This window comes from Muscardinus avellanarius (assembly GCF_963383645.1).
Source record: "Muscardinus avellanarius genome assembly, chromosome: 19".
Classification (NCBI taxonomy): Eukaryota; Metazoa; Chordata; class Mammalia; order Rodentia; family Gliridae; genus Muscardinus; species Muscardinus avellanarius.
Genome location: NC_137805.1, coordinates 40,715,951 through 40,729,215, shown reverse-complemented (window position 1 = coordinate 40,729,215; position 13,265 = coordinate 40,715,951). Strand labels below are relative to the sequence as shown.

The 13,265-nt window shown below is 42.5% G+C and overlaps 1 protein-coding gene across 1 annotated transcript in view; it reads left to right on the top strand.

Moving 5' to 3' along the window:
• Window positions 1-10,117: 10,117 nt before the first annotated feature.
• The window catches only part of RALGAPB (Ral GTPase activating protein non-catalytic subunit beta), a gene marked incomplete at both ends in the record, with an annotated part of 81,913 nt that continues 78,765 nt past the window's right edge, over window positions 10,118-13,265 (top strand). Inside the window, one exon of the mRNA XM_080716508.1 lies at window positions 10,118-10,303. Within this exon, the coding sequence (XP_080572634.1) occupies window positions 10,118-10,303 (186 nt within the window). The remainder of the gene's footprint in view (window positions 10,304-13,265) is intronic.

The following is a 13,265-nucleotide window of genomic DNA, read 5'->3' as shown; positions in this document are numbered from 1 at the left end:
TGTTCTGCTGCCCTTTTATTCTGTCTTGTATATGTCATCAGATTATTTTAATAGAAATGTAGTTCCTGTTGTATCATTCCTATGATAAAATTAAACTTTGATTCTCTGCCTTTTTTTTTTTTCCTTTCTGCATTGGCTGTTTTATTTAAGGGTTTGTAACTGTCATCTGTCCCTAACCTTGTCCTGCCTCCTCTTCAAAAGCCCCTGAGCGTGAAATGGGGCTTCCCAGTTGATATGGGGGGACAGGCTTCCTGTCAAGGTCCAGCCACGGGACCTGGGAAACAGGGACTTTGAATCCCAAGCCATGGGAATTGGAAGGGAGGGTAGAAGGGCAGGGAGTTCAGTTCAAATGGGCAAGGCGCTGCTGGAAGGGTGAGGAGGCTGGAGAGGTCCTGTTCTAGCCTCTGTTGGGCTCCATTTGCCTAGGATGACCCCCTGCAGGAGCCAGGGCCCCAAAGCTGGAGGGAAGGGAGGGGAACTGGAGAAGGGAGCAAGTGAAAGACTTTGGGACAAGTGTGTCCAGTTCAAGTCCTTCAGGCACTGCAGTTCCTCAGAACTTCGTCTACAAGCACACTCCCTACATTCACACTCGCAGACACACCAACTCACCCACACCTGCTCCACATGCACAAAAGACGGCGGCAGTCCTGATCCCACACCTGTGCTCCTGGAATGTCTCTGCATTGGTGCCTAAGAAGATGAGTCCATGGCAGGTGGAACTGCCAAGAGGGTGTATCCTCTGCATTGCCTCTGCCACCTTGCAGACAACTGTCCCACTGATGTACACATCCACTGGTTCTGACAGAGATGTGATGAACATCTGGAATTCGTTTAGACATTGTAGAAGAAAGTGTTGTGGGTGAGATCCTTTTTTTTTGGTACTAGGAATGGAACTGAGAGGCATTCTACCTACTTCCAAGCCTGATTTTATTTCTTATTTGGAAACGGTCTCACTAGATTGCTAAGAGCCTCGATGAGTTGCCAAGGCTGACTTTGAACCTGTGATCCTCCTGCCTCAGCCTCCCAAGTACTGGGATTACAAGTGTGTGTCACGGCGGCATTTTAGACTCATGAAGGAGTGGTTGCTGAACAGGCAGGCTGTCTGTCATTGTGGGGCCAGCTTCTGCTTGCTTTCTGTGTCCTGTGTCTGCAGATGGTAGATCTGCACTTGCCTCCCCTCGGAGCAAAGTTTCCAATCTGTTTCCAGCTTTTACTGAGTTAGTTATAAATCTCCACTTGTAGCATTCTAAGTCTCTGAAAAATGGGTCAAGGCTCAGTTTTAAAATCTTACTGGCTTCTCCATAAAGCCTTTCCCCTGCTCTCTGGGTGTTTGGCTTCTGGTGCTTTTCTGCTACCTGGAACGAGTGTCCTTCCTGTTAAGTGTTTTCCCTTCTTACTCCCACTCTTACCTACTCAGTTTTACCTCGGTCAGTTCACGTTTGTCCTGTCTGTATTCTTCCTTGATCCTACTCTTCTGTTTACCCTTTTCCTCTAACACCTGCAATTGCCTATAGTTACTTAGTTATGAGTCTTAATCTCCCCTTTGAGACTCTACACTTAACAGAAAACCAGGGCAAGTCCTTTAGTCATCCCCGTCATGGCCTTAACACTGTCCACTGTACAAGCAGATGGATAGTAACTATTTATTATCCAATTTGGTGGGTTTCTGCCTGTATAGTCTGGATGCCAACGTATACTTATAAATTCTATGACATAAAGATTTATTAGTAAAAACTTACTGCATCAATTTGTACCAGCAGTTCTACTACTTAGTTACTTTGTTTTTTTGGTGGTTCTGGGGTTCCTAGAAACCCTTCTACCTCCGGGCTACACTCCGGACTTTTTTATTTGGAAACAGGGTCTCTTAAGCCAGTGCGGCTGGCTTTGAACCTGCGTGATCCTCCTGTCTCCACCTCCCAAGAGCGGGGATTACAAGTGTGCGCCACCATGCCTGGCTACTTGTATTTCTCTTGTGATCCCTCCTCCTCCTCCTCCTCCTCTTCTTTTCTTTCTTTCTTTTTTTTTTTTTTTTTGTGTCACTGGGGATGGAACCCAGAGGCTTTCTACCTCCTGGCTACACTCCCAGACCTATTTTATATTTTACTTGGAAGCAGGGTGTCACTAAGTTGCTGAGAGCCTCACTAAGTATCTGAGGCTAGCTTTGAACCTGCGCGATCCTCCTGTCTCAGCCTCCCAAGCGCGGGGATTACAAGCGTGCGCCACCAAATCCAGTTTACAGATGGTAGAGTGGGATTTGGATCTAAGAAGACTAGTTCCAGAGTTCTGTCTGTTAACTACTCTCATGTATGTTTTCATGCGTTCATGTATAATGGCCCTTGACTTGTATATAGTGTCAGTGTTTAATGGTTAACATGTAATGTCAGTATGCTCTAATTATGAACTTATCTGTTACTGATGGGAAGTTAAGTTATACCCATTTTCCCATCTTATATAATACTACAGTGAACACCTTGTGCATTTTTTCCATTGAGTTGTGTTATAAGGATGAATGTAAGTGGTTTTACTGGGTCAGGTCACCTGATACACTTTCTCCTGTATTGGCAAAACATTCATGTGTTCTTGATTGAATAGTTTAAAACAATGGCATGTCTTCCCGAGGTGTCTTCAAGTATGCCAGTTTATTGACAGGATGGAGCTACCAACAGACCCACGACAACATTTGGTTTTCAAACTGGTGGTTTTCATCTTTTTAAATCTACTACTTGGTAATGACTACTTTTTTTTTTTTTTTGGTACTGGGGATGGAACCCAGGGGCGTTCTACCTCTGAGCTACACCCCCAGCCCTTTTTTAAATTCTTTATTTTGAAACAGGGTCTCACTGAGTTGCCAAGGGCCTCCCTAAGTAGCTGAGGCTGTCCACAAACCACGATCCTCCTGTCTCAGCCTCCCAAAGGTTGGGATTACAAGCATGTGCCACCATGCTTGGCTCGGTTAATGACTACTTTTTTGTCCTGAAATTGACAATGTATAGCCTACCAATACACAGTTAATCAAATCTCTGGCATATGAAAAACATAATTTATTGCCCTTCCAATAAAATTAATATTTCAATAAAAGACTTATGCACAACTATATAAAATAACATAATGGTTGGGTGTGGTGGTATGTACCTGTAATCCCAGTACAGGAGGCCAGTCTCAGCAACTTTCCAAGTAAAAAATAAAGTATGCCCGGTAGCATAGCTGGGAGGTAGGAGGCATTAATCCCCAGCAACACACACACACACACACACACACACACACACAACATAGTAAGACAAGTTTGTGATACTTTTTCTTCTATTTGACATTTTTGAAATGCAGGCTAAATAATATACGTTTATTCTTTGTGGTTATGTTCCTGAAGTAGTGTGCAGTATTAGCAACTTGTACCACAGTGGCCTGGCCATTGGTGATAAGATTTTCCGGAGTGGAGAACATTGTTGATATGATAAGATTCTAAACATAATAAATCACAGTTTTTCCTTGATTTATATGATTACTTGATTGCTTTACTAGAAAGTTTAATGTATTATAAAAGAAAAGTAATATGTAAAATGGAGTTGAACTTTTAGGCTCAGACAGTTAAAAACAGTATGATTTTCTGGCAGATGTTCAAAAGTCATGTGAGATGCAGTGTAATTGTTCTGTGCAGAACTGTCTCATGCACTGCAGGATGTTTAGATTTCCTGACTCTGCCTGTAAACACCAACAGCCCACCCCAGTCATTGTGTTAATCAGAACACGTTTAATATTTTCACTGTGCCACCCCGAGGACAAGTGTGTTGCTCTACGGTTTCAAGTATATTCTTATTCCTAAACAGAGTTGAGCTTATCATTTGTTTTCTTACTTTAAAAGGCACAAAATAAGGCTGGACAGGTGGCGCACACTTGTAATCCCAGGCTGGGACGGGTGACAGTTTGGAAGCCAGCCTCAGCAGCTTAGTGAGATCCTGTTTCCAAATAAAATATAAAAAATAGCTCTGGGGTATAGCCTGGAGGTAGAATGTCTTTGGGTTCCATCCCCAGTAGTATTCATGCGCGCACGCGCACACACACACACACACACACACACACACACAGTTTAAAGAATGGGAATTTCTTTTCTTTTTTTAAGTTTTAAGGAAGGATTTAAAAGCTCTTGAACAGCCGGGCGTGGTGGCGCACACTTGTAATCCCCACGCTTGGGAGGCTGAGGCAGGAGGATCAAAGCCAGCCTCAGCTACTTAGTGAGGCTCTCAGCAATGTAGTGAGACCCTGTTTCCAAATAAAATATAAAATAGGTCTGGGAGTATAGCCCGGAGGTAGAAAGCCTCTGGGTTCCACCCCCAGTACCACCAAAAAAAAAAAAAAAAAAAAAAAAAAATTCAGTAGGTAAGGTTCCTAATCAAAAAAGGCTGATATGTCTACATGGGAAATGGATTATCTAATGTGAAGCTTTATCTGAAGAGTCTGTAAAAAGGCTTCATAATTAGGAGGAGCTGGTTTGAGGAGTTAGAAAAGTTTTAGCAGAGAGAGGGTATTTGAACTGAACCTTGAAGGATGAGTACTTCCTAAGTGCTTCCTAAGGCCTGGCTTTTCAGCAGTGGGTGTGGCCTGGACAGTAGTTAATAGGATGAAAGAATTTGAAGTGTTTGAGCAGTCATCAGTATTTCTTTGTGGCCCAACTTGTGTGGTGTTTGTGGGAAGGTGGTAGTAGAAGGTGATATAATTAGAATTTCAGTTAGAATTCTAGCAGTGTTTTATTTATTGTTGGTTCTTTTGAATTTAAAAACAAATCATAAATTTTATATGGAAGAACAGATGTCTGGAATAACCAGCAGTTTTGAAAAAGAATAATGAGGGTGGAAGGGACCTTTTAGATACTAAAGCATTCCATAAAGCCACTGAGATTAAGTCATTATGTCGTTGGCATAGTTGAGCAGAATGAATTAATAGATTCTAGTATAAATGAGAATTAAATATATTACAAAATTATATTTTAGTTCACTGAGAAAAGGATGATTTTTTTTTTTTTTTTTTTTTTTTTGGTACTGGGAATTGAATCCAGGGGCATTCTACCTCTGAGCTATACCCCCAGCCCTATTTTATCATTTTTTCGAAACGGTCTCACCTATTGCGGAGGGCCTCCCTAAGTTGCCGAGGTTGGCTGCAAACCTCCAATCCTCCTATCTCAGCCTCCCATGCTTGTAATCTCAGTTTGGAATTACAAGTGTGCACCACCATGCCTGGCCAGGATGCATTTTTAATAGATGATGCTGGCATAGCTGACTGTATATGTAGAGCAAAATAAAATTCCGTATGAATATGAAACTCTGAGTATAAAGAAACACTTTTATCTTTCAGGACAATCTAGCAGACTACATATACTCATTAGGGTTATGTTTTCAAACTTAGGGACCAAGACCCATAATACGAAATGTATTCTACATTGTGTAATACAATACAGAACATATACTATATGAAAAAATGAAGGAAGTCTAACAGAACATTGCTTATCATTACTGTATGTGATGCCTCTATCATATGTCTTATTCATAGAATTAAAAATGATTAGGCTGGGTGTTATGGTACATTCCTGTAGTCCCAATACTTGGGAGGCTGAGACAAGAGGATCACAGATTTGAGGACAGCCTCAGCCAGTTGAGATACGTTCAGCAACCTAGTGAGACCCTGTTTTAAAACAAAAATAAAATTGGGCTGGGGTGTATCTTGAAGGTAGAATGCCTTGGATTCAATCCCTAGTAACACACACACACACACACGTATTATCTGTTAAATTTATTTTATGGCCCACAGTTTGAAAATTGGAGGGAGTAGGAAGTAGAAACCTTTTTTTTTTTTTTTTTTTTGAGGGTCTGGGGATGAAACCCAAGGGCATTTGACTTCCGAGCTATACCCTCTGCCCTATTTTTTATTCTTTATTTTGAAATAGAGTCTCACTAAGTTGCAGAGGGCCTCACTAAGTAGCTGAAGCTGTCCATGAACCGTGATCCTCCGGTCTCAGCCTCCCGAATGCTGGATTGCAAGTGTGTGCCACCACGCCTGGCTAGTAGAAACCTTTTAAGTAAGACTCAAAACCAGAAGCTAGCTGGGCGTGGTGGCACATGCTTGTAATCCCAGTGCTTGGGAAGCTGAGATAGGAGGATCATGCAGGTTTGAAGCCAGTCTCAGCTACTTAGTGAGGCTCTCAGCAACTTAGTGAGACCCTTTTTCCAAATAAAATATAAAGTAGGTCTGGGAGTGGAGCCCAGAGGTAGAAAACCCCCTGGGTTCCATCCCCAGTACCCCCCCCCCAACCAGAAATTGTGAAATAAAAGTAAATATTTGGCTAGAGCAATGCATTTTCAATTCATACTCATAAAGTTGACAAGTAAATAAATAATGCTGATCTTGGCAGGAGGTGGAGGGTAGATAATGGAAGGACTCCCACTGATCACTAATGCAAATGGAAATCATTACAGCTTTTTTGGGAGAAGCAATCCAGCAAAACTTACTAACATTAGCAATACATATACCCTCTGATCTAACGGTTTTACTCTTGAGAACCTATTTCATAGGGAAAAAAAAGAGTCACTGCTTTAAGGAAACATGAACAAGCATAGTTTCCTGGTGACAGAAGAAAAAGGAAAATGAAATAAATGCTCCTTACCAGAGATTGGTTGAATAAAGCATGCTATACTTATGCCATGGAATATTACACAGCCATTAAAATAATCTATTATTAGTTAAGAGAATATTCATGAGATACTATTGAGTGGAAAAAACAGATATAAAACATGTATAGTTCCTAGCTATGTGTGACATTAGTGTGTTTGAGTTAGGGTAGAGCAAAATGCAGTGAGCTTGGAATGAAGCCAGACAGGAAATGAAAAGGGTGAATAACACTCAAACAAAATTCTCTGTACTATAATATTTGTGTGCATTTATGTAGGAGACTAAGTATAGTATATGTGTATATGTATGTATATGCCTTTATGCTTTGTGTGTGTATATGTATGATATCCACATGTATGGATGTGTGTATGTGTTAATAAAAAAGGCAAAAAAATTTGTGAGAGTAAGTTGTCTTCTGATGGTGATAGCCCCTATCAGACTTCCCCCTTTTTCCCCCTTCCATTTCTGAGAGTGTTTATTTTAGGAAGGCACCAGAATATTCTTGGAGAAAAATTTTTTTTTTTTTGCATTACTTAGGATGGAACCTAGGGGCATTCTACCTCTAAGCTACACCCCCAGTCCTATTTTTTATTCTTTATTTTAAAACAGGGTTTCACTGAGTTGCAAAGGGCCTCACCAAGTAGTAGCTGAGGCTGTCCTTGAACCGCGATCCCAAATGCTGGGATTACAAGCGTGCGCCACCATGCCCGGAACATCCTCTCTTCACCTAATGATTGGTTAACTTGTTGGATGGCGATCTGTCCCTCCTGCCGTACCATTTTCAGGCAGAGATCCAGAGGAGATCAGAAGATCCTCAGACTGGCCTCGAGCCCAGAGTCCAGAGTCTCTCAGATCCCAGAGGAAGCTGACAGGGTTGAATAGGGTGGGAGAGAGAAACAGGAGGGGCAGGGAGAGCGATGGCTTCTGTGGGTGGCTGGCTCTCAGGCTGTGTGGGACTTTCATTCTCCAGTCCTGTGTCTCTCAATTGGGATCTGCTCTTGGGGAAACACCAATGTTTAGTGAGCTAGAATGGGCTTTTCCCAGATAAAATTAAGCAATGCTAGTCTCTTCCTACTTTGTAGAAAAAAGTAGCTTAAGAAGTAAAACTTATAAAAGATTAATTGTACCCATTATTTTGCTTAAAGTATTGGCTGGGTAAACATATTTCAGAATAGATGAGCAGAAAAGACTTAATTCAACTAATATTCCTCATTTTTCGAGAGACTTCGGCATTTCATGGAAAATGTGCAGCATAGGGAAAGCAGTGCTGCCATGGTGAGTGTAGGACAGGGGGGACAGCATGTGTGTGGTCAGGAGACCAGGCCTTGGAGACGGCTCAGAATCCCGCTCTGCCGTGTGTGTGTGTGTGTGTGTGTGTGTGCGCGCGCGTGCGCACTACTGGGGATTGAACTCAGCATTCTACCTCTGGGCTATATCTCCAGCCTTATTTTTATTTTGAAGTAGGGTCTGACTAGGTTGATAAGAGTCTTACTACTTGCTGAGGCTGTCCTTGAACTTGAGATCCTCCTGTCTCAGCCCAAGTGCTGAGATTAGAGGTGTGCACCACGTACCCAGCGTCAGCTCTGTCCTCTTGTAGCTCTGGAGCTCTGCGTAAGAAGCAGGCTTCTCTGGGCCTCTGTTTTTCATCTGCAGTAGGGAGTATTCACTGAGTAGGGAGTACTAGTGCTCTTAGTAACATGTAGTACATATGTAGAAGTGGCAGCTTTTTATATGTTTTCTAAAGAACACTGAAGTCCAGGTGTTTCATTATTAGAAAACTGAGTGCTGCTGTGGCAAGAAATGAAGTATTCTCAACAAATTTTGTAAGTCTAATTCGACAGTGCTGGTGAGGAAATTGCAGGGTGCTGTCTCTCCTTGTCCATGGAGATAGTTCAGAGACTCCATTGGATGCCTGAATCCTTGGATAGTATAGAAACCTGCAGGTTAGCATAATAGAGGATCCGTGTTTCCCGACACAACACATTGCTGTTAGAGCACTTTTTAAAATTTTTTTGTACCAGGGATTAAACTCAGTGGCATCCTGCCTCTGAGCTATACCCCAATCCTGTTTTATGTTTTTGAAACAAAGTCTTGCTAAATTACTGTGCACTTGTTTTGAACCTTCAAGCCTCCTGTCTCAGACTCCCAAGTACTTGGATTACAGGTACATGCTACCATGTGTGGCTTATAACACATTTTCTGTTCATGTCTTTTTACCTGGAAATTTAATAAGTTTTTTCATCTTTACCAAGCACTTCTCACTCACTGTGGCTGTAACTTTTGCGGTATGAGGTACAAAAGCAAAACATTTCTTTTTCTTTGCAATTTTATGGATAGAATATTCATTCTTACTCAGGATAAGATTTTTTTATTTCCATATTAACTTGAAAACTTTAATTTTTTTCTTTTTTGATACTAGGATTGAACCCAGGGGTGTTCTACCTCCAAGCTACACCCTCAACCCTGTTTATCTTTTATTTGGAAATGGTCTTGTTAAGTTTCTGAGGCTGGCTTTGAATCTTCGATCCTCCTGTCTCCACCTCTCAAGTCTAGGATTATAAGTGTGCACCCTCATGCCCAGCTGAGAACTTTCATCTTTTCACTCAATAGAATCATTACTCATAGATACACTCTTTGGTGTATCTGAACTGCCAGCGCTGCTACTCTTACACTTTGGGGCCATTATTAAGTAAAACAAGGGCGACTTGACCATGAGCGCTGAGATCCATGCCAGTTAACTTGATAACCAAAAGGACTTCAGGGACAGTGGGTGGGTAGCAGGTACAGTGTGGATCTGGTGATAGATGGGTCCCGGCTCCAGCAGGATGGGCAGGATGGCTGGAACTCATCATGCTACTCAGTACCACACAGTTTAGACTTATGAAATGTTTATTTCTTGAATTTTCCATTTAATATTTTTAGACTACCATTGACTGTGGTAACTGAAACTGAAAAGTAAAACTGTGAATATAGGGGAGTCATGTGTTCAGAACTGTTGACTGAGAAACCTAGATTTTCTTTTTAATTTGTGCGTTGTTGTCTTCCATCTGAATGGGGTATGAGATGGTAGAGGCATACTGCACGGGCTTTGTCCCTCATCTTCGGACTTTCCACCCCGTCCTTATTGGGGGGGAGGGTTCCTGTGCTCTAGATCCCCAGTTGATCACTTGATTGTGCTGCTTTGCTGCAGGGTTCTGAAGGTTCTCTGAGAGGTGCTCTGACAGCTGCTCCTCAGATCTGCCTTCTTACCTCATCCCTCTGAGCTATTTGGGGACATTCCCAAATCATGTAGATTCTTCTCCCCACCCCCGTTTTTCTAGAGGCAGTGTGTTTGCGGCCTTTCTCATCTTGCTGTCTAGCACATCTGCGTTTTCTTTAGACTTCATTTGCTGTAGTATAGCTTGACATGCCTTCTGTTCTGTCCTTCCAGGTGCCATTTGGACAGTGCGTTAGCGGCACCATGTACTCTGAGTGGAGGTCACTGCATCTGGTGATTCAGAATGATCAGGGCCACACCAGCGTGCTGCACAGCTACCCCGAGAGTGTCGGGCGGGAGGTGGCCAACGCGGTGCTCCGTCCTCTGGGGCAGGCACTTGGTGCCCCCTCAGTGGCTGGTAGTGAGAGTTTACTAAAAACTGACAAAGAGGTAAGTGTTTCATTTCATCTTATTATGTAAACATACAAAGTTGTTACTAGAGAATTTGTTTAGTGCTGACTTTTTAATGAATTTCTTCCCAATTTACTGTAACTTCTCAATTTGTTTGTTTCTGTGTACTGGGGCTTGAACCCAGGGACTTTCTACCTCTGAGCTAGACATCCAGACCTATTTTATTTTATTTTTTTTCTGGTGCCAAAGATTGAACCCAGGAGCATTCTACCTGTAAGCCACACCCCCAGCCCTATTTTTTATTCTTTATTTTGAAACAGAGTCTCACTGAATTGCAAAGGGTCTTACTAAGTAGCTAAGGCTGTCCTTGAACAGCGATCCTCCTGTCTCAGCCTCCCAAATGCTGGGATTGCAAGCATGCGCCACCGTGCCAGGCTTTCTATTTATTTTGAAACAGGGTCTTGGTAAGTTTCTCAGGGTCTCACTAAGTTGCTGAGATGGCCTCAGACCTGGGGTCCTCCTACCTCAGCCTCCCAAGCCCTGGGATTACAAGCACGTGCAACTTCTCAGTTTTGATCTCTCTTGGCTTGAGGGCTGGGTTTGGAGTCTGTGGACCATATGAGGAATGGATTGTACCTTTTCACTGCTGGGGCTTCTTACTAACCATGTCCCATTCTTCACTTGATCCAGGTGCCCAAGACAGATTTGATATGAAGCCTTTCCCCTAAATTCTGAGCTCAGACTTCTCATTTTCATTTTGAGGCATGTTTGGAAGGCCTCGTCCCTACATTTTAGGTAGCCCCCACTGAGCGCCTACCTTATGCTAAATTTTCAGGCCACATGTAAGTGCTGAGCTCGGACTCTCCTGTATCTCCTATTCCTGCCTCCTGCTGCCTGGTGTCCAGGTTTAAGAGAGCTGGAGGTTAATTTCAGCCTTGCTTATTCCCCTTTCCCACCCTAAAGAGGAGACAAGAGGGTAGTCCTGGAATCCAGTGTCATAGAACTTTACAGTTCAACTACTTTGTGAGGATATCTTTGCCTTTTTCTTTTATCTGATAACTAGGGACCTGCAACCTCCTTTCACTTGTGTGGCTAAAACCAGATACTCTCACTCCTAATTTCTCATACCTTTACTTCTATGCTATTACAGACTTGTTTAACATTTAATGCTGTGAGCCATTTATTTCACTGGGTGTGGTGGTGCATGCCTATAATCCCAGTACTTGGGAAACTGAGGCAGGAGGATTGCAGATTTATGGCCAGCCTCACAAGGCCCTCTGCAACTTAGTGAGACTCTGTTACAAAATAAAATAAAATTGGGCTGAGGATGTAGCTCAGAGGTAGAATGTCTCTGGGGTCAATCCCTATTACCACAAACAAACAAACAAACAAACAAACATATTTAATACTCTTAGTCTTTGTGCTTGTTTTTGACCTTTCATGTATTTATCTACCTTGTCAGATTCAATTTCCACTTTAGAAGCTATTGAAGAGTGTGTGTGTGTGTGTGTGTGTGTGTGTGTGTGTGTGTGTGTGTGTTTTATTGGGGATCATACTCAGAAACACTCTACCACTGAGCTATATCCCCACCACTTTTTTATTTTTTATTTTGAGACAGGGTCTCACTAAATTGCTCAGGCTGGCTTCAGACATGCCTCAGCCTCTCGAGTAGTTGGGATTATAGGTATGTACCACCGTGCTCAGCTGTAGTATTCATAGTTTCTTTCTCTCTTTTTGTGTGTGTGACTGGGATTTAACCCAAGGATGCCCTCCTACACTCCCAGCCCTATTTTATTTTTATATTTGAGATAGATCTTTCTAAGTTGTTAAGGTTGGTCTTGAACGTACAGTCCTCCTGCCTTAACTTCCCAAGTACTGGGACTAGAAATGGGTATCAGCACACCAGCCTTCTCCTTTTTTAAAAAATGGCCCTGGGGATTGAACCCAAGTCCTTGTGCATGCTAGGCAAGTTCTCTTCCACTGAGCTACATTTCCAACTCTTTATTTTTTATCTTGGTAAGTTACCCAAGCTATCTTGGAACTTACAATCCTCGTACTTCAGCCTCCCAAATTGCTGGGATTATAGGTGTGTGCCACCAAGTCCTGCTGAGGCCCTTTGAATCCTGAATTTCTCTAATAAGCTGGCCTTTATTTTTGTCTTTGTGATATCTATATAGATGATCAGCATATGGTTTATTCCTAAATTAAACCTTGGCAGGGGAGCTTGGGGCAGCTCAGTGTTAGAGCTTTTCTGCCCCCACCCCCCTAGATAAAAGAAAACCTGACAGGGCCTTTGGCATGCCCTAGGCAACTTTTCCAAAAGAATCCTAGTATATTAATCTACTGTTACTTTCTCACATAGTGTTTTGACCAGTTATAAATTTAGTCACTCTGCCATCCTATGTCTCTTTTCTGGTCCTAAAGGACATCCTATACCTGACAAAATTTCTTGCTAAAGTCCAGATACTCCTGTATTAGAGAAGGCTATTAATGGCATGGTGAGAATAACTTCATATTTCTAATTGGATGACCAGGGTTTAAGTGTTCAGCTCCACCATTTTCAAATCAGTGGGACCAAATTGCTTAAACTTGCTAAGCTTCAGCTTGCTTGCCTTTCTTTCTTTCTTTCTTTCTTTCTTTCTTTCTTTCTTTCTTTCTCTCTTTCTTTCTGGAACTGGGGATGGAATCTCTGAGCTACAACCCTAGCCCTATTCTTTATTCTTTATTTTGAAACAGGGTCTCACTTGTCGGTCGCAGTGACGACTCTTACACGATCTTCCTCAAGCAGTTTTATTACCCCAGGTTCTTATACAGTTCCCGTAGATCTTCTCCATCTTCTCCCCCATCACTCCACCAACCCTCCTCCGTGGCACTCTACGTCTCTGCTGCAGCACACACCGGTCACAGTGGTGGCTTTGTGAACATGTCCGTCCCAGCTCGGAGCCCAGAGCAGGTCGCCAAGAAACTGCTCTTCCTGTCCACCAACCCTCTTAGCTCCTGC